We start from the raw sequence: 26,973 nt of genomic DNA, 5'->3' as shown, positions 1-26,973 counted from the left end.
TAAATTACAAATCATTACAAAAGGTTTCTTCATTAGTCGCACGCTTATAAAATAGATAATTAAAGTTGACAGCACTGTTCAGTCAATTTGTTTTAGTGTTCATCTGTCACAAAATGCGTAAACATGGCCTAGAAACTATTCATTTTGCCAAATTTTGGATTATGACACAACATACAAACACATGGGGCCTTGGATTACCGAAACATGTATCTTTATAAAACCGGTAATTGCGGATGCCCATGGATGATGTGCCAGGGGATGAATTGGGAAAATAGAGTTTTTGTCAAAGTTGATACCTTTTTGATTGGGCCAAAATACTAAAAAAATATATTATGTCACATAAGCTTTCAGTACCCCATACGACAGAGAAAATAATATATTTTAATTTATTATTTATAATTATTTAAAAATAGATTATGTGCTGTCTTAATACCCATTATGATGACTTTTAGGGCTGTAGAACCCCATGATACGCTCCAACCAAAAAAACGTTTCGAGCGCCTCAAAAAAGGAGTGCTGTGGGATGTATGTGCCATGGCTGATATTATTCTGAGTCCTGACCAGATCGGGATAGTTGGCAGATATGTTTGAAAGTCTCAATATGCTTTATCCCTTAACGCACAGCTTTCCGGGTCATCCTTGCTCCATCATGCGGCCCCCGCACCTCCCCTGTGCTCCATCTCCGGGGCTTTTACTATATAAAAGTCTTTAAAATAATGCATTTCAACCCAGAATCCCCATTTGATATTACAAGATGTTAACGTACCAGTCCCTCCGCTGTTTGCACCATTCACAATAAGAAAATAACATGTTAAAATTGTTTTCTTAGTCCCCATAGTCCAAGTAACCATGGTAGCATCAGCCTGCGATGGGCTCCAGGCAAACAGCCATTTTGACCTCTTTGGCTCGTAATATTTCAACAGAACATATTTGCTGAGCAAAGCATTTGATTCTATAAAGAAAAATGTGTTTTCCAACTCTTTCGAGGGCTGGAGGTTTAAGGTTTTCTTCATATCTATTGTGAGGTCAGAGCAATTTGCAGAATGGGTGATATACGTATATTTTTACCATTCCTTCATAATTGAGCTACAAATTATGATTAAGTGTCCTCCTGGTTGTGGTGTTTTATACCCACGACTTGACCGCAAAACTAGATATTTTTTATACTGTGGAAAAAATAAGCCAAAAAGAGAATGTCTTCCTGAACTTACTTTAAAGGGCCGAACCTGGAGGGGTTTAAATATGGGGAGACTTCTTGGAGACATTTTGACCAATTTAAAGCCAATCACTGCTAACATACTATATTTGTTCAATTATAAGACGACCCCCCAAAATTTGAATATTAATTTAGGGAAAAAAAAGAAAAAGCCCGAATATAAGACGACCCTATAGGAAAAAGGTTTTTACTAGTAAATATTAATTTGCATGTAAATTATTTTTTCATATTTAATAGAAACTATGATTGAGAAAAATGCATTTTTTTCTGACCCCCAGTTATGCACATATGCCCCGGGCTTGCCACTCTGCCCCTTTATACCCCCCCTATATGCCACTCTGCCCCCCACACTTACAAATGCATCCCCAGACTTGTCCCCCGTGCTTCAGACTCCCTGGTGTCTAGTGGGGGCAGCAAGTGAACGTCTGCGCTATGCGTGTATAGAAACTCTGCTGCTACCTCGCACTTCCGCTGGGGCTTCTATGATGGAGCAACGGAAGGTCATGTGACGCCAGCGCTCGGTCATAGAAGCCCCGGATTTTACCCATACGTTCTGTAAATCCCAACTCTTTTAATTAGACACACTCCTTAATACCTCCTATTAAGAGAGGGAGAGCCCCCAGGGGGGCCAACTCCCCAGTTACAAATATACACTAAAAACTACCTAATATGTACACCATGTGAGGAGCCATCCAACTCCATGTTCTTCTGGTTCACCCAGTCAGAACTCTGAACCTCCAGTATCAGTGAACTTCTGAGGGAGCAGTACAGTTCTTCCTACCGTCAGCATTAAATCATACAATCCGACCTAACGAAAGGAGTCCGTACTCAGATAACCTAAAACCTTGAACTTTATGAGCAAGTTTATATAAAACGACCACTGGGTGAATGCCTCACATGCCCGGAGGAGCTGGATAAAGGTCTTGGGGTCACCTTAGACTCGGCCTTCTCTTTCATGCCTCACATTCAGTCCCTTGCCAGATCCACCTTTCCTCCCACAAAAACCCAGGATCATATCCTTTATTATCTCCCGCCATGACTATTGCTATACCCGTCTGGTTGGTATTCCTGTGTCTCGACTCACTCCTCTCCAATACTCTTCCTTATAGAACTTTCTTCCTCTGCTTCCTCAGTTTTTGAATCCCTCCACTGGCTCCTTATTACCGCAAGCACTCCATTTACGCTCATTTTGTCACACTTATACTTACGTTATAAGTTTTGGGCTTTTTAAATCTAACACGTTTAGCAAGTGAGACGGAAATGAAAAGGATAACACGCATTTTTTTGCTTTTGCCCCTGGCATAATGAACACCTTGGCAGGTTGAGTATAATTTCTACAACCACCTAGGAGTGCTTTAAAATGTTAACGCTATCCATATTTTATCAATCTTGGCAGGGTGACGTCCGATTCAAATCAAATCAGACAAACAGATTAACGTCATCTAGTAACAAATAGACACTTAATACAGTTGAGATTAAATTTATTGACCGGTCACTCAGCGTTCCCCGTGTACCCGAATCAATATGGAATATTAAGCGACCACAATCATCCTCCTACTTGTCTGTCTGAATGATGGGTTTAAGAGAATAGGCTTTAAAAAATGATGTTTCACCAAATACCAGGTGTAACTGGAGTATAAATTTAAATTTAACATTTTTTTTAGCATTTTATCCTCATTTTCTTATACACATAACTTCAATCTATCATCGTCATAATTATACAGTCAGACAGCTTCAACAGAATGAAATAAACGATGCGGTAAGCAAGTAAGGGTTTACAATGTTTCTAATAGAGCAGCAAATGTATGGGACAAATTTCTTTTATAAATGAATAATAAGTAAAAAAAAAAAAAAGTCTTTTACTTTAATTTTCTGCAGAACATGCGGGTTCTATGTTGGCAGCTAACAGGTGAAATATAAAAAAAATATTTTGTAATAGTCACAGCTCCAGTATGTGAGATCTAAATATTTAATATTATTGATTGATATTTATGTAATTTTGTATATGAATAATAAACTATTTATAAAAGTAATAATAATAATAATAATACAATAATTAGTGAACACTTATGTTGTTTTTTTTTTGTTATTATCCCTGCACAACCTAATACCTCTTACGCAATTGTGATATATATATAATACACTTTATTTTTACCCATCCAGTTAAAGATATTTCTTTACCATAAAATTCTATTTTTTGTCTAACGTGTTGCTAGATTGTGATTTGATTATAGCCCGTCTTTCGGCATATTTTGAGTTTATTTACTAAATTTTTTTTTCACCAATGCATTGTAAAAGGGATACCCTGGTGGGTTTCTTCTGTATAATGAACAGTTTACATCTCCGATATTCTATTCAAACGTTAACAATATTATTATATGTTACCAGAGACCCAGGAGATGTGTGGGTACATTGAAGTTGGTAGGTATAATGACTGTGTTTATTTTGTTTTTTTTAGTACATTTACTATATTGTTTTTGTTTTCAAGCATGATTTCCCCTCTCTCGTTTAGTTTTGTTTTTTTCTAAAACAATTTTTTTTGAAACTTTACCTAGATAAACTATAATTTAGTACAATATTTTAAAAAAAAGTTAAAAAAAAAAAAAAAAAAGGTTTTACATAACATTTATATAGCCAGTGCACATAAAGAAAGTGTATGTATATATATTGTATGTCATGGTATGGATGTGCCTTCAGGCAGCCGTGGTCATGCTGCAGATTAGCAGTGAGCCGCTATTGGTGAAATAATGTAGTGGCTTTAAAGTGTTCATCTTAGGACTCATGACATGTTCTATGACGCCATGGTGTTGTTTTTATTAAATTCCACTTCCAGAGGTTGGCGCTCTTTTGGGAGACCATAAGACAAATGTGCATGGGTTCGTGGTAACTGAGCTTCAGATAATATTCAACTCAATTTTCCTGATTCCTCGCCAATATTTTTCCATGCCCGGCCCGCACTTCACCCGCTGCTTTTACCAAATGATGTAAGGAGTCCTTGAGTGTTCTGTAGGTGGATCGAGCCCGATATTCATTCCCTCAACATTTCAGGTGTTCAAATGTTCATCGCATCGCAAGCATCATGAGGTGGTCCAGTGGTCAGGCTGCCCACAACAGGCGCAGACCTCCTTCGATTTTACCAACTCCCCAGGCTGGTCAGGTAATCTCCCCAACCAGCCTATGATCCTCATTGCCTGAAAACTCAGGACTGTTGGGAGGTATGCATTAAGTAAGTTATGATAAAGCGCCGGTAACAAGTGTCCTGATACTTCTATAAACTAAATCCACCTGTAAGACATCACAAGAGGTAAGCAGCAGAATGTATTTAATACGAGCGGTTTGGTAGAACGTGTCACATTCTGACAGTAATCTGACAGTGTGATTAAGTTGTCTCTAAAGCAATTTCCAGAGCTAAAAAAATATTTTCACAAATGATTTAGGCGCGCGATGTGAGGGAATGCAATTATTATTCTGTTCAAGTCAAGCGCAGAGCATTCTGACAATTTTGATATTAGCATAGATGGAGAGCAGTCTGTGAGAGTAATTGGCCTTCTTTAAAAGACTTGGAAGTTAAAAATATCGCTTGGTGAATGTACGGCATGGAGAGGGTTAATCTCCTCTCTCTGCGTATCTTGAACTTAATCGGATACATTACACTTTTAAATATTTTCAAAAATATTTTAAAAAATGTGTTTTTCAAAGTGAAATATTTGGATTGAAAGGATCCAGCATCACAAAAAAAGAAACAACTGTGATTTGATTTCCCACCAAGTTGTTTTAAAGGGTCCTATCCACTTGCGTTCATTATTTTTATTTAAATGATCGATATGATAAGAAACACATTGTGCACGCCTGGCCGTCAGTAATAACAGGTATCATTAGCGCCAGTCTCAAAGTGTGCGTTTATACACCAAGAAGCCTTGGGCCGCCATACTCCGATTAGAATCTTTAAACGATGTTAAAACAACATTGCCAAAACACTTTAAGACGGAAGGACGGGCAGATAGACAGCGATCGGTTGTTCTTAATCCGTAAAACACCAGTTATTCCAGGAAACCTTTCAGAGGGTACTTGTACATTAAAAAAAATAACAAAAAATGGAGATTTACAAAGTTTAAAATGGAAGCATTAAGTAACAAGTTCCTGCGCTAACTTGGAAGGGAGCCTAGGACTACGGTGGTCTAAAAGAACCACTAACGGACTGGAATTCTACGTATTTACAGTAATGTGCAGTTTTAGGCAGTAAAAATGCTGTAAAGTAAGAATTCTTTTAAAAATATACATGTTAATAGTTTATTTTTATCATGTAACAAAATGCAAAGAGAGAGAACAGGAGGAAAATCAAATTGAAACAATATTTGGTGTGACCGCCCTTTGCATCAGTTCTTCTAGGAACACTTAGACAGTTTTTTAAGAGACTCGGCAGGTTGTTCCAAACATCTTGGAGAACTAACCGCAGTTCTGTGGATTTAGGCGCCTCAGTTGCTTCGGTCTCTTCATTGGATTCCAGACAGACATGATGATGTTGAGATGAAGGCTCTATGGGGGTCAAACCACCACTTCCTTGTTCTTTTTTACTCTGAAGATAATTCTTGATGACTTTGGCTGTATGTTTGGGGTCCGTGTCGTGCTGCAGAATAAGTTTGGGACCAATTAGATGGTATTGTATGATGGATAGCTATCTGCCTGTACTTCAGCACTGAGGAGGCCATTCATTCTGATCAAATCCCAAACTCCATTTGTAAAAATGCAGCCCCAAATTTATAAGGAACCTCATTCTTGTCTTTTTTTCCGAGCCTTCAGCAAGCAAACGGCCTTCTGCCGTAGCTAAATATTTTACGTTTTGACTTATCAGTCCAAAGCACCTGCTGCCATTTTTCTGCATCCCAGTTCCTCTGTTTTTGTGAAAGTCGCTTGTTTCCACGTCAGAGGTATGGCTTTGTGGCCACAAGTCTTCCATGAACACCACCTCTGAAGAGACTTCTCCAGAGAGTAGATGGGTAAACCAGGGTCCCTCTTTTTTTCTGCCAACACTGAGTTAAAGGCACTGGCAGACAACCTTCTGATTGCTAAGTGAAATAAGCATCATGTCTCTTTCATCTTTCCTTGTCCGACCTCTGCTTTTATTGTTTATCAAAATTCCCCAACTATTTGTGCCTCTTCAAAAGAGTTTGGATAGAATATCTGGCAAACCCCTGTCTGGGTTGAAATTTCTGTCTGGGTAACACCTTGCTGATGCAGTGTAGCTACCTTGTGTGTTGTTGCTGTGCTGAGTCTTGCCACAGTGGATGACTTTTCACATTAAACTGTCTTCAGCAACCTCACCTCATTAGTGAGTATGGCTGTTCCTCATCTGGTTTTATTCTGTATCAGTTAATGATTGTGTTTCAACCTGCATAATGAATTCATGATTTGGTATGATTGTTTGATCATACAACTAAATATATGCCTACAAAATCCCCCTGACTTAGTGCAAGTATTAAACTATTAACATGTCTATTTTTAAAAACATTCTTACTTTACAGTATTTTTTTCTCACCTGCCTAAAACTTATGCACAGTTCTGTATATCTATGTACTTCACAACATAATTACCACAGAGACCTATATTGTTTGGCTAAATGGAACGAGCATTTCTTTAAAAAAAAAAATGTGCTCATGATTAATAATAATAATAGTAATAATAATGCACAGGCGTTTAACTGGTAACTCTTAACAGCCCTAGAACTAGCCCCAGTGTCCTAAACTATTAAGCCACACCAGCCCTACACATGTTAACCCCTGGCATACAGGTCAAACTGCCAAAAAGTTGTCAAAAAAGTTTTTTTTTGTTTTTTTTTCAGTCCGCATGATATTTGAGGCAGTATTCTTTTGATCTTCCCCTAAAATCAACCTTGGTCCCACTAAAAGGATCCACTGTAAATACTGAAATTAATCTCAATAATCCATTTTTATAACCCGGATTATAGTGACAATCTCCGGAGACTGCAAAAATTGCCAAAAAAGCAAAACAATATCTGCTGGCTTAAGAATGGTTACACGGCATTTGGCAGGGCTGGGAGTCTTTCCGCTGTATAATGCGCCGTTCTAGGCCAAGTCTAATTCCTGTACAACCTTTCTGTCCTACGTACAGCTGCGTTACCTAAACACGAGAGCACTCAGCGTGGAACCTTAAACCCAGGAAAAACATTCAAGTAAAACCACCACGTTTCTCATCGTGCTTTTCTCCCACTTTGCTTAACCATTTTCCACATTCTCTGCATCCAATTTGTTCCTTATGCTTTCGATAAGCGGCGAGTTTAGCTGTAGAAAGCGTAGATGTGTCCTGAGCCGTCATTTCCCCTTCCGCCATGTTGTTTTTGAGTGAGCTGATTATTAGTTGCTTTAGTGTTCATTCCTATCTGCACCCAAAAAAAGTGTCGAACTGGTAGAAACAGCCAAAAAAAAACCTTCCCGAAAAGACTTATCAAATACATCTGGATGCTTTATGTTCCTTTAGCGATGACGGACACAAGCTCCGCCAATGGCCTTCAGGATTGGTTTCAGAACCTCAGATGTTGATTTTTTTTTTTTTGTAAACCATTAAATATTTTAACGGTTTTGAAAAATGTTTCCATTTTCCACTTGCTGTAGCTGTGGCCGAGCTGCCAAAATCAACCCATCTGTCTGACTGTGGTCAGGAAATATATATCTAACAATGCTAAATATAAAATAACTTTGGCTTTGGGCAAACCACTCTAGGAGGCCCCTGCTACATTTACATTCCTACGTTCACGTCTCTACCCCAAACTGGAGTAAGGAAAAAGTCATTTGTGACTTTTCCTGAGTACTGCGCATGAATGAACATGAATGAACATTTTTTCCAGGACATACATACAGCATCAAATCAGAGGTACCCCCCCAAAAAAGTAAGAAATGTTGGAGCAGTACATCTTGATCTGCCCCCCCCATCTACTGCATTATTCTTTCCTTTGTCTTTTCGTCCATATAGTGACCTCCGATTGTCCCAGACACAACACGATATCTCTCTGCCCTTCTGCTCACTCCTCTCCGCACATATTACAGACCCATTTGTTTTCTGCATAAGCCTCGCTCCTGTGCGTAAGAATCTATTGAACACTTGGCATCTAGCAGAACGTCGGGCAGATATCCTCAGTCAAGGTGCCAACCTGCTGCCAAAATGCGGCTGGTACCCTGACAGTTCTGCGTTTGGATTATTCTGTAATACATGCAGTGCCTTTGCCAGTTTAGTCAGAAATAAGCCGTCCTGATTCCCGGAATCGAGACATATTTTCACATATTAATATTTATACACGGTGAAACAGATGAGTTAAATTACCCCCACACCTCCAAACTTTAAAGGAACGAGGGGTTTTGTGTTCTTCTGTTATTATAAAAATGTATAATCATTGTTCAGAATGTTAATGAATGAATATAAACCATATCATTCAATGTGGTGTGCCAACTTCTTGATCCAAATTCCAAGGGGTGCCATTGTTGTCCTCAGCCTTGTGGCCCTTGACCTTGAACCCTGGTTTAGCAAATTGTTTTATTTTATTTTTTTTTATTTTGAGAAATAATATATACTGGGGGTGATTTATAAAGATGTTACAAGTGTTTGATGTAAGTAGAATATTTGTACCGGTGACATAAGAGGTCATAAGAGAGATGAATAAAAGGCAAGGCCTTTTAGCGTAAAATTCTGATAAAAGTTTAACATGGGAGGCATCACTGGCAGGGCAATGCTTGAGTTGACTAAGTGGCCTTGGAACTTTAAGCCCAACGGCTGCCAAATGACATACGTGTGGCTGTTGGCTGGATACCCTTGCCCATATGTTATGTTTGCCTACTCAGTGTATGCCCACACGTAACTACCCTTGTGGCAGAGCACTGCAGGACCTGATCTGGTGTTGGAACGGCAGTATGAGTGAGTAAGAGACCCTATCGTCCAGGTAGCCTATGGTCAGCCTATGGGTAAAGCAGGGTTTGACAAGCCCCATGCCTCCATGGTGACTAGGAATGGCATCCTTTCAGCTATGATTTCAGGTGTTGGATGCATAATATGACTCTATGCAGAGCTGATTTTTGCATCTGCCACCACTAGGGGGCACCGAGAGCTCAGTGGAGTCATGTGACACCATATCACATGACCCTGCTGTTATAATAGGGCGGCAGGTACAGGCTCCTCCATTTTGGCCTGGTTTCTGCTTTCGTAGAAGCAACATAATATACATTTTGTCTGCTTTTTGGGGCACAAAATCCTGACAAATAACCTGACACAGAATGCTCTATTTTTTATGACATACGTATGTGCCTTGCCATTTAAAGTCAGAATTTCTGGTATAACTCGCATAGCGGAACATTTTGCTGTAAAAAAAAAAAACAAAACAAAACAAAAAAAAAATAATTATACCAATTATAAAACTTTGTATTCCATTGACAGCAATATATTTGTAATGGGAAGCTGATAGCATCTTTTGTTCCCGTTTTGTAGGCAGCACACTCACGATCTCCAGGGTGTCAGTAACACAAAAGATAACTATAATTATACCTCAAGGCTTTTACTCCACAGAGGAAAAAAAATAACATAACTGGTGATTTTAATTTTTCTCCTTCTATTATCTGCTTGAAATAAATGTAAAGCAAAGCAGACATATTACGCATTATACTTAAAGTGTGGTTTTATCGGCAAGGGGTGCAGGCTGATCGCCTCTCCAAAATATTGTGTTGTAACAATTAGCGTAGACACGTAGAGGTTTTATTGCAATTAAGACATAAACATTTGTGTCCTATATAAAGTGCGGTGCAAAAGTTTTAGGCAGGTGCGGAAAAAAATGCTGAAGAGTAAGAATGCTTTCAAAAATAGAGACGTTAATAGTTTATTTTTATCATTAAACAAAATGCAAAGTCAGTGAACAGAAGAAAAATCGAAATCAAATAAATATATGGTATGACCACGCTTCATCTTCAAAACAGCATCAATTCTTCTAGGTACACTTGCACAATGTCAGGGATTTTGTAGGCATATAGTTAGCTGTATGATTAAACAACTATACCAAACGTATGTAGGTTGAAACGCTATCTTTAACTGAAACAGAAACAGCCATGGCGGAGGAATAGGAATGGGTGAGGAGCAGCTAAACTCACTAACAAGGTGAGGTTCCTGAAGACAGTTTAATGTCAAAAGTCATCAACCACAGCAAGACTCAGCACAGAAACAACACACAAGGTAGTTACACCGCTTCAGCATTGTAACGAGTTTCCCGATGTTCTGTCCAAGCTCTTTTGAAGAAGCACAAAAAAACAGGCAATGTTGAGGACTACAGACGCAGAGGTTGACCGAGGAAGCTTAGTGCGGCAGATGAAAGACAAGGCCAAGCGGCTCGATGAAAATACAGGAACTGGGCTGCAGGAAAATGGCAGCAGGTGCTCTGGACTGACTTGAAATATTTGGCTGTAGCAGAAGGCAGTTTGTTTGCCGAAGGGCTGGAGAGAAGTGCAAGAATGAGAGTTTAGCCTCCCCCATGCATCACTGCAAACTCTCATTCTTGCACTTCTCTCCAGCCCTTCGGCGAACAACCTGCCTGCCTGACAAATCGGTTACGTAGGCTGGTTAAATACAAGTCAAAGGCACCTCCAAGATGCCACCAATCACAATTGCCATAAATTAACAGAAAACTCTGCACCCGTTTGTCTCAGTATTTAATCAAATAAATCCTTGCTTACAGGACATGGGACGAAAAAGGCTTAACGTGTTTCGTGCCTTCAAAGATGCAAAGTGCAAAGGATATTTATGCTTTATCTGGACCATATAACTTTTTACACTTTACTGACAATGTTATTACAAAATCAAACTGTATAGAATAAATAAAAATTAACATAAGAAAAAACTCATCTCCCACCAGAGCACTGACTAAACAAGTGTCCTCCTAACTAATACCAAGTCCACTCACCAGTAAACAAACCAAATTGCTGGCTGGACCCAATAAAAGTAAAAAGGTTCAGACCCCCCTGAGACCTCTGAACTCCCCCTGCAGGATGATCGCATGTACTGCGGTCAGCAACGCGGGGCAAAGTGCCCTGTAAATATAAATTTGCCCCTCCTGCTAGAAATATATATTAGAAAAAACCCTTTCTTGCCCCCAAGTACAAAACTAAGAATAGTGTAGAATGTAAGGGGGCATTTTACGCCATTAGAAAATAGCAATATGCTAGTTTTATTTATTGCCCTATTCCTTGTAAAAAAAAAATCATTGGATATTTCTATTCTATATTAGAATCTATTCCATTAGGTTTTGTAGATGAGTAAAATATGTTTCAAATAAAAGTCAGAAAAAGTGTTTTTTTCCCAATTTTGCACCATATTTATAATACATTATATGGTCAAAATAACGGTATCTAGAAAGCCCTTCTTGCCCTAGAAAACAAAAACAATATATAATTACAGCTAAACACAAACACTGCAGAAACGCTAAAGCAGCTATTGTCACGAGGGGTACAATATTTGCTAAACAGCCGGGTCATGAAGGGGTTAATGTATGTGAAATCTGCATGACCCTGTGAATGTTTCATGCTGCTGATTTCAATGGGAACAGCCAACGAGTGGAAACGAAGTCGGAACATGGAGAAGGGGGCAGCTGCAGCAGCAGAGCTGCCTCTTCTCTTTTTTATTATTTTATTATTATTATTATTATTCATTTTGGAAGAACGATAAATACTCATCAAGGGGGGGGGGTGTCATGGACATTAGATTGTCCCTTACACCTGAACTTACCTATTTAGCTTCGGTTGTGGTTCAACAGTGCTCGGTCGGATGCACTGCCTGCTGGGAAATGTAGTTTCCTGAATCAGATCGCGCATCGCTGTGATTTTATAGAAGGCTCCACTTCTTCTAAACAAAATGATGAACAATTTGCGCTGCTTCATCAAATATGGAAAGGGGGAATCATCGCTTAACAAACATATTACATAACATATGAGAAAAAAAAAAGGAAATCTGGTCCTTGGGCAATGAAAACTCCCGGGACTGAAGGGGTTAACGGGTTAAGGCTAGTTTGATAGCGCTTCTCCACTGCCCTTCCTCTTTTATTACAGTAGCCAAGTGTCCAGCTCTTGGCCGCTGTCCATGAGATGAATGACGTCATGTAACGTACATTTCTTATTATCACCTACAGTGTGATTGAAATGTATTTATTGCGGGCGCTCGGTATTTAGCCAAAGCCACTCGTAATCATTTAACTTTTGATGCATTGAATAGATTGTGATTAAACCGTAGGTTTATGAACGGGATTGGTGTGACAACATCCTCAGCCATCCATCAGACAAGCTCATGTCATACTCTCCCTGTTATATATATATTATTGAGTGATTTATATAGCACCAACATATTCTGTAGTGTTGTACAAAGGGTAAACAGGACATAACTAACAGTGTATCACATTACAGAAACGAGAAAAAAGGGGCTCCTGCCCAAAAGGAGCTTACAATCTAGGGCATTATTTATTTGCGTTAACCTTTCGGTGTCCAGAACCCACCTACATGAAGTAGCTCATGGGCTTAATGGTCACAGTTGGGGTTGAGGCCTCGTTACGTTTTGAGTTAATTGCACGCAGCCCGTTCTCCCTTTAGTGCTGTGCGTCTCCCGTGACTGTATGGGAAGGGGGCTGTAGGGGCTGTGTATTAAGCACACTGTCAGCCTGCACGGGTATTAAGTCCCTCCGCGGCAGGGATGAGCCACGCCAACTTGGCATTTAAAGACATCGATGAGTCTGCCTGGCGGATGAAGGGATTTTTTCACCATGGAGGTAAAGCTGTTTTTTCCTATGCATATTTCGCAACATTAACACAAATTAGGTTTTTGTGCCTAAAATGTTACTCAGTCATTTTTTTTGCTGAGAGGGTGGTAGATAAGTGGAGCAGCCTCCCAGCAGATGTGATCGTGGGGACTGTTTCTATTCGTCCACCAGCTGAGTACATTGCTCATGAATGAAGGAATTGCCCATTTCATTACAGTTACAGTTCCTGCAACATTCTGTGCTTCCACGTTAATACTTTTGGGGTAAACCCGCCGTAGTGAGATAATTGCCCCTGTCAGCCATTCTCCGCTCCTCTCATGGTGTAAGGGCTCTCCAGCCGGGTGTCACCTTGTTTGGGATAAGTATTTGAGTAGCAAGTGGAGAATATGGACCAAAGCTCCCCATGGGAAAAAATATTTCATACCGGTGTCCAAATCGGTGGTGAGTGGGGTTTGTGTCGGGGGGGCTCAGATCAGAGGATCTCCCCCGATCTGCTCATGATCCGCAAAAGCAGGAGTGTGAGGGCAGCTACTGGGGACTGTTGGGATGTACGGTCCTTGTGTGGCTTGGTTGTTGCACTACGGTTTGGTTTGGTAAAAGCGTGATTTCTTGGTGCGCCCCAAATTCCTGCCGACTAAGCGTCCTGGTAATGCGGTGGTTACTGCCGGAACATTTTCACTGCTTGGGACTGATTTTAGAAACAATTTAACAAAATAAAAAAAAACAACCTAACAAGATGTTCGTGGGAAAAAAAATATATCACAGCATAAGGTGGAATACTGTAGAAAACGAACGATTATTGCAGTTTCCGGAGCGTATTGCGCAAACAGCGCTTCTTGTGAATTTCTGTTTGCTGTTATTTAGATCGATGCCGATGGATCCGGGGTTTCCATCGCAGGCGATTTCTGCGGTTTATCGCGCGACGCCACATCGGCTCCGAGTGTGATTTATTTAATCTTCCGCTTGGAATAAAAATAAAAATAAAAAAATCAAATAAAATTAATTAAAAAGTGTGATTTGTGATATATAGTTCAATTTTAATAAATAACTAATTTTCGGAGTCAGTTTATAGATTCACGCACGCCGTGAGTATATAAATCTATATCATTAATAAATTAATGAATATATAATAATTTCGCCGCGGTTATTCGGGTTACCGGAGACTTTGGGATTGTAGGGAGCCTTTTAAGTAATTCTCCCCCGTTTTGGCTTTCAGAGCGACCAGCGCTGCGTGGAATGTATAAAGACGTTTGTCTGTCGGCAGCAGATGAAGAAACATTAATATTTATATAACTCTTTCCCACAGTGGTAGTATTTAAAATAAAAATAATCCGACGGAAGACTGAGTGCTCCGTCCACCTGTTTGGTTTCATCTCTTGCGGTTTAGTTTTAAGACGTATCGTATTCGCGGGAAATATTTTCCAAGGACCCTTTAAACCGGTCTGTCCTCTGTATGAAGCCCCCGCTGGGTCCTGCGTTCCTGGGCAGGTATGCTATATGGACAAAAGTATTGGGACACCCGACCATTACACCAATGGTGGAAGAACCTGACCGGCCGCGAAGAGCCCTGACCTCAACCCCATCAAACACCTCTGGGATGAACTGGAATGGAGATTGCGAGCCGGGCGTCTCGTCCAACATCAGTGCCTGAGCTTACAAACGCTCTACTGGATGAATGCTCCAAAATCTTGTGGAAAGGCTTCCCAGAAGAGTGGAAGCTGTTATAGCTGCAAAGGGGGACCAACTACATATTAATGTCTGTGTATTCAGAATGTGATGTCATCAATGTCCCTGATGGTGTAATGGTCGGGTGTCCCAATACTTTTGTCCATATAGTATATCTAATATTGGTGAGAGAATGACGAGGAGGAATAAGTTGTTGGGACACCCAGGGTCTTACAGTCTGGAGCCGACTCCTTTCTATTCTCCCCCGCTGTGATCGTATAGAAGACTCCCAGTTGGTGCTTTTTGCTACCTGTATGTTATGGTTGACAGCCCTGCTTGAATGCAGGTGATTAGTAAAGTGTATCTTTAAATAATGACATCATTTCCATGACCCGGACCCGTCTGTTGGGATGATGGCGCGCGGGGATGATGGCGCAGGAGAGCAGGTTGACCTTCCTATAGGGGGAGGGGGACACCGCAGGGTACGTAGGGGTCAATTTATTTCACAGCGGTCACCCGGTCCAGCGAGCCGGTACGTGAAGCCGATTATTCCCCAAGGTGGGGATTCTGAAAGGTGTCGTGAATCTGAAGCCCCCCCCCCGTGAATCTGTATGATTATAAAGGTTATTATTATTTGACATCTGACCTTGTGAATGTCATTAACCCTTTCCCCAGTCTCCCCGTATAAAATCTACCTTCCCAAGCGCAGAATAGAGCAAAATCTTACCGTCGTTATTAACGCGTTCGCTCCGGACCGCTCGGAACCGGCACCCTTTAACTGCACGCGGGGGTCTTTTGAGGGCCAAATAATTTGGAGCTAGAATTGTATTTTAATTTTATTTTAAAATGACTTTATGACATCATTTCTTATCTTTTCATATAGTTGTAAAGCCCGGCGTTTGGGTAACTGTACATCCTGTGGTTATGGAGTAAATATTTTGTGTATGGGTCTGGTCGGTTAAGGGTTAACGCACGGCTCTGAACCTATAAGTAAACGGCAAGTAACACAACGAGCATTAGAATAAAGGTCAGAGAGTAACCTTTCCGTTCAATGGCAACTCCTTCAGGAAATTATACCCCCCGGCGGGGTAAATCTTTGTTACAAAAAAACTTCACCTGAGATCACGAGAAATCTCAGCGCGAACAAAGGGCCGATTGTGCCTAATCCTGCGCTATTCTTAGACCCTGATCCTCTGAGAAAATGCAGGACTGTTCCCGCGAGCGGCGAGCTGGCCGGCGCGTGCTTTATGTTTTGCTGCGTCGGAATAATACGTCCTTAAGGAATATTCACTAACGAAGGAGTCCTTCTGGCTGATTACGTAATAAAGGGGCAAATCCACTGACCCGGCCCTGTATAATGCATACTTAGCATTGGGAGGACCTCCCGGGGTTGGCCCTGCATAATGTATAACGTAGTCAGGGAGCTGAAATCGCGTTGAATGTGTGACCGCCGTATACTGTACCCGCGCAAGTGAGATACTAACTAAGAGATACTAACTTTCCTCATACTGCCAAGGGTTGCGCAAAATACCCAGAGTTTCAGGTATGTCAAAATAATAATAATTTCTTCACCACCCCAAGTTTGGGGTCACTGAGAAATTCCTCGTTTTTGAAAGAAAAGCAAGTTTTGTTCATTGAAATGGATCAGAAATCCAGCGCGGACGGGGTTAATGTTGTAAATGACTATTGTAGCTAGAAACGGCTGATTTTTTTTTAATGGAATCTCTTCATAGGCGTACAGAGGCCCTTTATCACTCCCATCACTCCTGTGTTCCAATGGCCCTTTATCACTCCCATCACTCCTGTGTCCCAATGGCCCTTTATCACTCCCATCACTCCTGGGTTCCAATGGCCCTTTATCACTCCCATCACTCCTGTGTTCCAATGGCCCTTTATCACTCCCATCACTCCTGGGTTCCAATGGCCCTTTATCACTCCCATCACTCCTGTGTTCCAATGGCCCTTTATCACTCCCATCACTCCTGTGTTCCAATGGCCCTTTATCACTCCCATCACTCCTGTGTTCCAATGGCCCTTTATCATATGAATACAAAATAATAGTGATTTCAAAATGATTTTGACAAAAGAAGCGACAAAACAGTACTTCCACTGCAACGCGGCAAATGAGACGGGTGTGGGGATGTGTGATTGCTGGTACAGAGTACGGGGCTGGGACAAAGCAGGTGGTAGATAAGTGGAACAGCCTCCCAGTAGGGGTGGTAGAGGTAATTTCATTAGGGAATTTAAACACGCCAGTGCGGAGGCTTTTAATCTCTCGCGTGGCCAATCGAGACAGCCTTATTTAACCCTTTAATAGCCAACCCCCCAAAAAACCCTCTTATTGTAGCGACAAATGGTTCTATTCACCCCGAGGGGTATTTACTTTTATTTATATATCGCCAACAATTTACTCGGCGCTTCTTACAGTCCCTACATTCAAAACCAGAGCTGCACAGAGTCGGCCGGTCATTGGGTACAGAGAGCCCTAGTGTGTGTCCGTTGGCGCTGAAAGAGTTAATGACTATTGTTTGGGGGGTTTACCCCCTCGCTGCAGCTCCCATCACCCCCAGCCAGCACTTTACTTTCTCAGCTATTTATTTCTGACGCCTTCTGCCGTTTTATAAATACTCTGCACCTCACGCCCCTCCCCCTCCCGCGGCTTGTCCTGATACTATTAGCCGGCTTCCAACGGTGGCCGGATCGGATTGGCTGGCCGGGAGAGGCCGTGCGCGTTGATTGGTCAGTTTCCTGCCTGCTTCCTATTCTCGCAGCCTCTCTCATATTCCGCTTGGTTAAATCCCCAGAGGAGGAGAGATGCAAGGTTTGGAACATTGTGCATCGGTTTTTTGTGTTATTCCTCCCCATTCCCAGTCAGACAGTGTTGTGTGTGTTCCGTTGGCTGCGCAGGCTCCCTGCTCGTGGGTCGTTCTGTGGGTGGGGTGGCTTTGATCCCATGCTGTGTGTAAGAGGATCACGGAGGGGTGGGGGTATGTTGTCAGTCAGTGTTGCCCTTCCGCGGGGTATCGGGACTCAGCTGGTTTGGCAGTTTTTGGTTAAAGGATGCAATTCGATTTTGGTAAGAGGTCTACTGGGGCGGAAAAAGAGCAATCGGAAAGCTGTGTGATCCGTAGATATGCGGAGAGTGTCTGGCAGTTTTTGGAAGGAGTTCTCTGCCCCCGGAGTGTTATCCGTTTATACCGCCTGCCAGCCTGGGGGTCTCGGTGCAGCCCCCAGTCCGGTGCATAGGCTTTGCAGTTTGGGGATCATATCGTTTCCCTGCGGTAAACAATGAGTTAATCCGTTGGGCCCATGTGCTGCTTGTAGGGACTGGGATCCCCAATTATGAGATCGATGGTGTGTATCTATTCGGTGCTGTGAAGCGGAGACCCCCGGAAACCAATTACTTTCACGGAAAGTTCTATCGCTCGATGACTTTATTATGGACTCCGATCCGGGCTTTATGACGTCATACATTTTATCACTAGTTAATTAAAAATTACAGATCTATATATAGTATTTCTATTATATATAATGTACCTGCGCAGAATACAGATCGATATATAATGTGTGTGTGTGTATATAATGTGTACCTGCGCAGAATGCATGCGCACACCTGTGCTGTTTGTTGTCATACTTAAAATATTCTTATAACTGTGTGTATGTGTATAAAGTGTGTGTGTGTGTGTGTGTCTATATATGTATGTATGTATAGTGTGTGTGTGTATATACATATATGTATACGGGAAGGTACTGTTCACTTGATTAATGAAATGTATTCATAGATAATATTATCACATAGGGCAGCAATGTTCCGCTATGTAGCTGCAAACTGTCCTGGGATTTTGGGCACTGTCACCGTTAGATGCCGTGTTGTATGCGGCCCCGTGCTTCTCACCGACCTCCTGTTGGTTCCTCGGATAACCTCTAAGCCGAGCGCAGGCGTGAGATCAGACGCTTTGCCTGAACATGATGTTTACATAATGCAAGAGATGATGTCATATAACGCGTTCTATTGATTGAGAGAACACGTCACTCGATATACCACAATACCATCCAAACTACATACAGACTTCACGCGTGTGCTCAGAGCCCCGCCTCCCTTCCCTGTCACCTAAATATATTACCAAACTACAGACTTCACGCATGTGCTTAGAGCCCCGCCTCCCTTCCCTGTCACCTAAATATATTACCAAACTACATACAGACTTCACGCGTGTCCCTGTAACCGTATATGTTAGGCACCCCTTATGTAATTTGTACCACGCTGCGGAATATGTTGGCGATGAATAAAGAATAATATCCCAGGCTCTCCACGTGGCCTCCTTCATGTTGGCTCCTCTACCGATCATAGGTTAATCAGACGGTGACATCTGAAAAAGAGACCTCTGAGGCCCTGAAAGCGGATGTGACTCTACTACTTCTGTGTTATACCCCCGTCTCCTATAAATGACATATTCTCTGTTTACATATATACCATACCTGCCAAGTGTCCTGGGTATGCTGCCCAGCGGACGCCGCCAGCCTTCCCACAAATAAGCCTTCAACCGTGTAAACTTCGCCCAAATTGAATATTTGCCGGGAACGCTCAATTATCATGTGACACAAACACAGACCCCGATAGGCTGTTGCCATAGAAACTGAAAATGCTAAATTTCCAGTTTATTTGGATGGGGAAATAATGAAAGGCCGGATCTGTTGGTGTATCGGAGCCGGAGGATAACGTTTAAGCGCCTCTGTTCCTGGGGACGGTATATTTATGCGTGCAGCAGTGGCTGGCTGAGTGTGCTGGGAGTTGTGGGTCCGTTGTCCAGGTCTAGCGTTTAGTATTTGTTTATGAAGCGCTTTGTGTGTGGCGTGTGTCCGGGCAGTGTGTATTCCGTGGAGCATGGAGGTCACGCGGTATCGCAGACCTGTCCGACTCCTCGGTGCTCCGCGGCAGGGGGGGGTCTCTCGCCTGCTCCCGCGCAGGGGGTCTCTCGCCTGCTCCCGCGCAGGGGCATTCTGCTTGGCAGATGCTCTTTTAAGACTCCTTCTGCTTGAGCGGATGGCAAATGGATTTTGATGTCGTAGGAAGAGAGAAAATCTGTTTCTGGATGTAAAAATGCCTTTGTTTTGCATACACCGGGGTTTGTGCTTCTAACGGGCCGCGGAGGGCCGAGCTGTTACTGCTTCTCTATACCGCTGGACGTGGCTGTACGGGGAACGGTCTGTAAAAAGCAGCTGTACCTGAAATCTGACTTCACAATATAGAGAACTGCCTCCATATTACCTCTTCTGTTATTATATACGGTGTATATACACACTAACACACATACATACACATACATATATACACATACATACACACTCACACACTAGCACACATACATACACACGATTGTTCAAAAGTGTGGGAAAACAAGGAAATTTCTGGCTGTTAAATAATTGCAAAAGCGAACACAACGTGCCATTGGGACACAGGAGTGATGGGAGTGATAAAGGGCCATTGGAACACAGGAGTGATGGGAGTGATAAAGGGCCATTGGAACACAGGAGTGATGGGAGTGATAGAGGGCCATTGGAACACAGGAGTGATGGGAGTGATAGAGGGCCATCGGAAGACAGGAGTGATGGGAGTGATAAAGGGCCATCGGAACACAGGAGTGATGGGAGTGATAAAGGGCCATTGGAACACAGGAGTGATGGGAGTGATAAAGGGCCATTGGAACACAGGCGTGATGGGAGTGGTAAAGGGCCATTGGAACACAGGAGTGATGGGAGTGATAAAGGCCATTGGAACACAGGAGTGATGGGAGTGGTAAAGGGCCATTGGAACACAGGACTGATGGGAGTGATAAAGGGCCGTTGGAACACAGGAGTGATGGGAGTGATAAAGGCCATTAGAACACAGGCGTGATGGGAGTGATAAAGGGCCATTGGAACACAGGAGTGATGGGAGTGATAAAGGGCCGTTGGAACACAGGAGTGATGGGAGTGATAAAGGGCCATTGGAACACAGGAGTGATGGGAGTGATAAAGAGCCATTGGAACACAGGAGTGATGGGAGTGATAAAGGGCCTCTGTACACCTAGGAAGATACAGGTGTCTGCGCTGGATTTCTGACCCCAAACTTTTGAATGGTTGCATTAGTGTATAATATATACTGTGCTTGCGTGTGTGTATTATATATATATATATATATATATATATATATATATATTGTATATACTGAGCGAGCGTGTGTGTATGATATATATGTACTTGTATAGTAGTGGGAGCAGCTGCCATAACTTCCTTATTCCAGGATTTACATGATTATTATATTTTTTAATTATTTTTTTTCCTCCTTTTGCCAAGTTACTACCCCCGTTAGAAGCCGTTCAGGCTGGGGTGGGGGTGGAGGACATACGATTAATTCATACGCGTACCTGGGAACTTCTTCGCTCCGGCTACCCAGAGCCTTCCCTTGCGGGACGCTGCCAGGGCTGCTCGCCGATGTCGGTGGGAATTCCGGCTGATGCCGGTGGGAAACACTCCCATTTAAAGGGAAAATGGGCGGGGAGCGGGGCATGTAAAGACCCCGCTCCCGCGACCTGGGGGATTTGAGTCGGAAACCGGAGATCTCCGGGTTTTTTCCCAGGTATGTCGATATGCTATTTCTGTTAATCTTCTTGTCCTGGTGCGGCCGGTGACATTAAACTGTCCCTTTGGTGTGTAATTTAAAGCGTGGCAGGTTAACGTTCCGCCTGTACGTTGTGCGAGCCGTGTTGTTGGCTATCTTGTAATATATACTATCGTTTTGGTCATTGGTGGAGTTCCGTGTCTCGTCTGCGTTTCGGAGCGGTGAGAACGATCAGAAGGAGGTTAACGTTCGATATTCTGTGTGTTCTGTGCTGGCGCTCGCACCTCGGTCACCGTCTAGAAGCCCGAGAACGATAGCTTGTTGTTACAGCTCTCCTAATGTCGACTCCAACCACTTTCATGCCGAATCGTTCTTTCAGGGCCGTCCGGTTACTTAGTAGCTCGTCGGAGGAGGGAGCGCCCGCCGCCGGCCATGAGAATCATCAATGACTTCAAGAGAAACGAGTAACGTAGAACCTGACAGCAGATCAGACGCATTCGGCCATCTGGTCAGGCTTTCCTCACTGACCAGAGACTTAAACGGGTTCAATCCCCTTACATTGGGGGAAAAATGGACAATTTGAATCCACTCGCTGTGTTAGCCTCTGCTACTTCTGCTGGGAGGCTGTTCCGTTTATCTACTACCCTCTGACTACGCATTTATTCAGTCGTAACACATCACTGCAACTAAAAATAAATACCAAGAGCCGATTCTCCGCAGATGTTTTCTGGCGATGGTTACACGGTTTCTTCCCGAGTGCACGCTCAGGATTAACCCTTCTATGATCTGTTCATGCCAACCAAGGGAAGGGAGACGCACTGAGCGAGCCTGTCCCCTTTAACTAAGGGACTAGATGGGAGCACTTTCTGCGCATGTGCATTGGGGCCGAAACAGCCGCATTCTCCGAGCCAAGCATATCTTGTACATGGAGTACAAGTCTCCTGCCCGGCAAATAGTTGGGTGGTGGAAAGGGGCAAAAACATATAGGTGGGGGTTCTGTGCCCCCCCATGCATTAAGAAAGGGGGGGGCACCACGAGAATTTAAAGGGACCACACAGTTATTATAGGGAGCGTCCCTTTAACACGCTAGTGAGTGCAGGTAATAATGTTCTGTGGAACAGCAAGTAGACCCAAATAAATATTCTGTTATAAACCTTATAAAGAGCGCTTACAGACTCTTTACAGATATTTGTGGTTGAAAAATGTGAAATACAATGGAAACGGGAAATAATGTTAGCGAAGATTTGCTATTTCTGGCACCTTCTGCCCTCCCCGCTTCCCTAAGATCGAATAGCTTATTATTATTAAACCAAATAACACCAAACCAATTATTACGATGAAAGCTTCGCGAGTGACGGACCCCCTGGAAGTGGTTGAATTATAATGTTTCAACTCATCTGCGAACTTCCGATCTAGTAAATAAACCCACGAGCCTTTCTACAAGTCTAAACGGGTTAGCGGGTTTCCTTTTTAGATGAGATGGGTTCCAGCGTACGAATGCTTATTCATTATTCAAGTCGGAAGATCATTGTATGAGTGAATGAATGAATGGCTTAGTAGTTGTAATGAATGGTCAGGTTCAAGCAGAAAACTGTTTTTTCTTTAGAAAACCTTTACTTATTCTGCTAGGGTTCTAGTTCTACGATATTGTCATACCACTTGTGGTAGATAATAGACTGACTCGGTCTTAATCACCCAGCTCATCACTGGCTAATGTAATGTAATCTAATGTAACAGACTTCATTAGCATTGCCGTAAAGCATCTGCTGAGTGTGGTGCGCTGGATTTTATGCAGAAGAATAATTTTTATGGATCTTCTCATAATTTTATGCACTGTAGTTGTTACATTTCCAAAAACCACCCCCCCCCCAAAAAAAATTATTTTCCAAATATTTAATATTCATTTGAAAATGCCTTTGCTTGGGTTAATTTGGCACCCGGCACAGATCAGATTAACGCCGGCGGTCCTGGGAAACAGGATGTTTTTATTTATTTATTCTTTTTTTTGTTTGTTTTTAACTTGATTTCCAAGTTTTTGAAGGCCAAGTCTTGCTTTAGTAAGTTTTGTTTCTCCGTCTCTTTAACTCGCGCACGGCTGTCTGTTGAAGCTACGATTGCGTGTCCGTCACAGCTGTCATAAATCCTATGAATATTCAATGAGGTTTCTAATGTATTATCATCACGGAAGAGCTCGCAGCGCATTCTTATTAAATATGTTGTCATTTCAATTGCTAAATGCGTAGTTTTTGCCTGGGAACTGACCGACGGTAATTTGAAAATGGCAGGAGGATTAATTGCGCCCGAGCGTCGCCGTCTACGCCGGCTAGAATTAAACAAGGTAATGTTCCGATTATAAAGTCCTGCCCCAAATTGCCCCTTGGAGGGGAACGCGTGATAATCGTTCCGGTTCTCTACGTTACCTTTATTTTGTTTCTTTTTCATTGTACGCTGTGTTTTGAATTAGTATTCTCTGGTAAACCATTTATTTTTTTACATTTTATTCTGTGTTTTTAGTTGTTATTAGTAATGATCATACGAGCGGCCTCATTCATTCACCTATCATATGCATGCTGTTTTTTTTCTTTTCTGATTTTTTTTTTTTTTTTTTTTTTTTTATCAATAGGAGGTTATTTGAGCTCTACAATTATGTAAGGGAGGGGGCTGGAAACTCAGTAATAGAATCAATGTGATATATTTATATATATATATATATATATTTTTTTTTATATATATATATATATATATACTGGTGTGTGTATGTATGTATATAGATATATATGTATATATATATATATGTATATATATATATGTATGTATATATATATATATATATATTATAGTTTAATAAGTCATATAAGAATAAATACAGCTGCTTTTTGTGCCGTTTTGGAAGATGTCATGATTTTATTTTTTTCCTTTTTGTAAAAATGATGTCATGATGCATTTCTTTCTTGAAATGTTTCTATAGCCATCTTATCTGCAGAGAGGCAGGTTGAGAGGATTTCCAAACGGTGGCCTTCAGAGACGCCGTTAACGGCCGCGTGCAATGATTCAAACTGGCCACGGCGGACTTGCCAAGAGAAGTCAGATGCGAAAATGATAAACTCCTCTTTTCTTTCTACCTATAAATCTTTCTGGACGGCTTGGCTTCCTTACTCACCTTCCTAAATACGATAGTTCACTTGACAAAAACGTCATTTGGATGACCCCGTCGCATTCTGCATTTTATCCGTGAACGAGTCATTAGGCATGTGTCTTCTAAACCATAATTAAGTATTTAGAACGCTGGAGCTGCCAGAAAGTGAAGGTTATTTGGACTACCTTATTGTCCTCATGTTTGCCGCAGTTTTATCCACCGATACATTCCCAGTTTCTTTTCTTCTTTTTTTCTGAAATTTTTACCCTTTGTATGTCTGAAAAATGGAGACCAAGGTGTTGGTTTGTCCTTTGCGTGAGGAACCATTCCAAAATTGTTGACCAATATAATTAAGTACCCCTGGAGACGTGAGATAATCTGCTGGTTATTGGCAGATGTATACGTTCACCAGCGTCCGATGAGTTTCCCCCCCATTCCTTTAAGGTTTCTGTAGACAAATGCATCGTGGGAATTCTTTTTCCTCCTGTTACACAAAGGGTTAATCTTACCAGAAATCCCGATGGCCGGATTATGCCCAGAGCATCAACGTTTTACTAAATTGTCATAATCTCTTGGCCAGACACTTAATCCTAAATACGCACCTGTCGTAGACTGTTGGGTCGATGTTTCTGTAGGTAGTCCTGTCCGTTTATTTTATGGTGGAAGGTTCTTTTAACGTTCTGTGTAGACGGTGTGTACAAGCTTTTCTTCATCCTGATTTGGAACGGTAGAATTTAATGGTTTTTGGGGTTTTTTTTAAGCAGAAAATGGGTTTCTAGGGGGTCATCAGACTATAAACAATGACTTCGAGATTGCAAGTAGTTTATTGCTAATCAGCAGCGTAAATCCTCTATAATGCCTCCTATTCCTCACGGACTAGATATATTTCGCAGGGAACGCACCAGAATTCAACAGACCTGACCTCTTAACTGCTATTTAATTGGACGCTTCTTGACTGCCTGAGGGTAACTTATCATCAGATAAGAGACACTGTGGTTGCCCTGACAGTAGCGCAGTTTATTCTAACAAGAACGTTTCAACCTGACGAGTGTTTTGGAGGAACATTCCGCACGGATAAATCATCTCTGTTCTTGATGCTTATTGGGGCTGCCGTATGAAATCTTTAGAACTATGGGAGAGATTGTCCATGTGATGTTGGCCATGCCACTGATGACTCTCTGATGAGTCCTTTATATCCTCAGTCAGAACTTAGGTTACCTGTTTTTATGTTTTTATTTTGCTTTCTAAGCCTTTTCGCGTAATCTTGAAGAATGGCAGAGCAAAAAAGGGCCTGTAAGGGTTCAAGTTGGGAACACTAGGCGGGGAGAGGGTATTCACCAACGACACGGTACAGCAAGGGATAAGGCAGAGATCGTAGTCAAAAAACAGTCAAAAAGGGTCAAGGCAGGCAGCAGACAAATGGAGAGTAATGGACAAGCCACGGTCAGGACAATAGAGGAGCAAGAGAAACCAGTCAAGGCGTTGTGAACGGCACTCTTGACCTCATTCCTCAGCGTCTCAGCGTAATGGGTTAAGTGAGGTTTGACTGAGACAGTCCAAAAGGCAGATTTTCATTTTTTTTTAACTGTTTTGTGGTAGATTTACTTTGATGTTTAGGGTCATCGTCCTGCTGCGTTACACAACTCCTACTGAGCTTCAGCTGGTGGACAGCCATCCTGACATTATCCTGTATGATATCTTGATAAACTAGGAAGTCATTGTGCCCTCGATGATGGCAAGCTGTCCAGTCCCTGGGGCAGAAAAAGAAGCCCCAAACCATGATCCTCCCTTCACAGTACTCCATTGTTGGGATGATGTTTCCATGTGGTTACGTGGTGACCTTTTTATGCCATACGTAGTGGTGCGTGTTCTTCCCAAACAATTCAAACTTAGTTACATCAGTCCACGCAGCATTTTCCAAGTAGTGTTGTGGAGTGTCAAGGTGCTCTTTATCAAACTTTAGGTCGAACAGCGATGTTAAATAGGAGAGCAGGGGCTTTCTCCGTGGTGTCCTACAATGGACTCTATGGCTGTTCAATGATTTGCATATCGACATATGTTAAGGGGTTTCCATTATTCCTTCAAGCTTTTAAACGTTACTCTAGGGTTCTTTTTTACTTCATTGAGCGTTCTGCTTTGTGCCTTTGGAGTCATCTTGTTTGGCTGCCCACTTCTAGGTAGAGTAGCCACAGTGCTAAATTGTCTCCATTTATAAACAGTATGTCCAACTGTGCACTGATGAACATGTAATCTCTTCGTAACCCTTTTCAGATTTATGCAAATCAACAACTCTTGATTGTAGGTCTTCAGAGAATTCTTTTTTGTGAGGCATGGTTCACGGCAGCAGATACATAATTGATTGGACTCCAGGTTTGCTAACTCCTGACTCCAATTAGCTTTTGTTGAAGTGATTAGTCTAGGAGTTCACATAATAACTCACACTGCGAATGTTTGACTGATGTATTCAATAAGAGTACAATAATTTTCTGTGTTATTCGTTAAAAACAGATTGTGTTCATTATTTTAACTTAAATGAAGATAATATTGTAAGACAAAATTATATA

The 26,973-nt window shown here is 42.0% G+C and overlaps 1 protein-coding gene across 2 annotated transcripts in view; it reads left to right on the top strand.

Annotated features, from left to right (window-relative positions):
• Positions 1-26,973, top strand: part of CTBP1 (C-terminal binding protein 1) — a 166,037-nt gene that overhangs the window by 82,014 nt on the left and 57,050 nt on the right. Inside the window, exon 1 of one of the 2 annotated variants that reach the window (XM_053458176.1) lies at positions 17,452-17,493. The exons of the other annotated variant lie outside the window; for it this stretch is intronic. Within the exon in view, the coding sequence (XP_053314151.1) occupies positions 17,487-17,493 (7 nt within the window). The 5' untranslated portion in view covers positions 17,452-17,486. Of the gene's footprint in view, positions 1-17,451; positions 17,494-26,973 lie in introns of those variants that run through there. 2 annotated transcript variants of the gene reach the window in all.

The sequence above is a fragment of the Spea bombifrons genome, chromosome 1 (assembly GCF_027358695.1).
Source record: "Spea bombifrons isolate aSpeBom1 chromosome 1, aSpeBom1.2.pri, whole genome shotgun sequence".
In the NCBI taxonomy this organism is placed as follows: Eukaryota; Metazoa; Chordata; class Amphibia; order Anura; family Pelobatidae; genus Spea; species Spea bombifrons.
The sequence above is the reverse complement of the archived record's forward strand: the minus strand, read 5'-3'. Positions and strand labels throughout refer to the sequence as shown.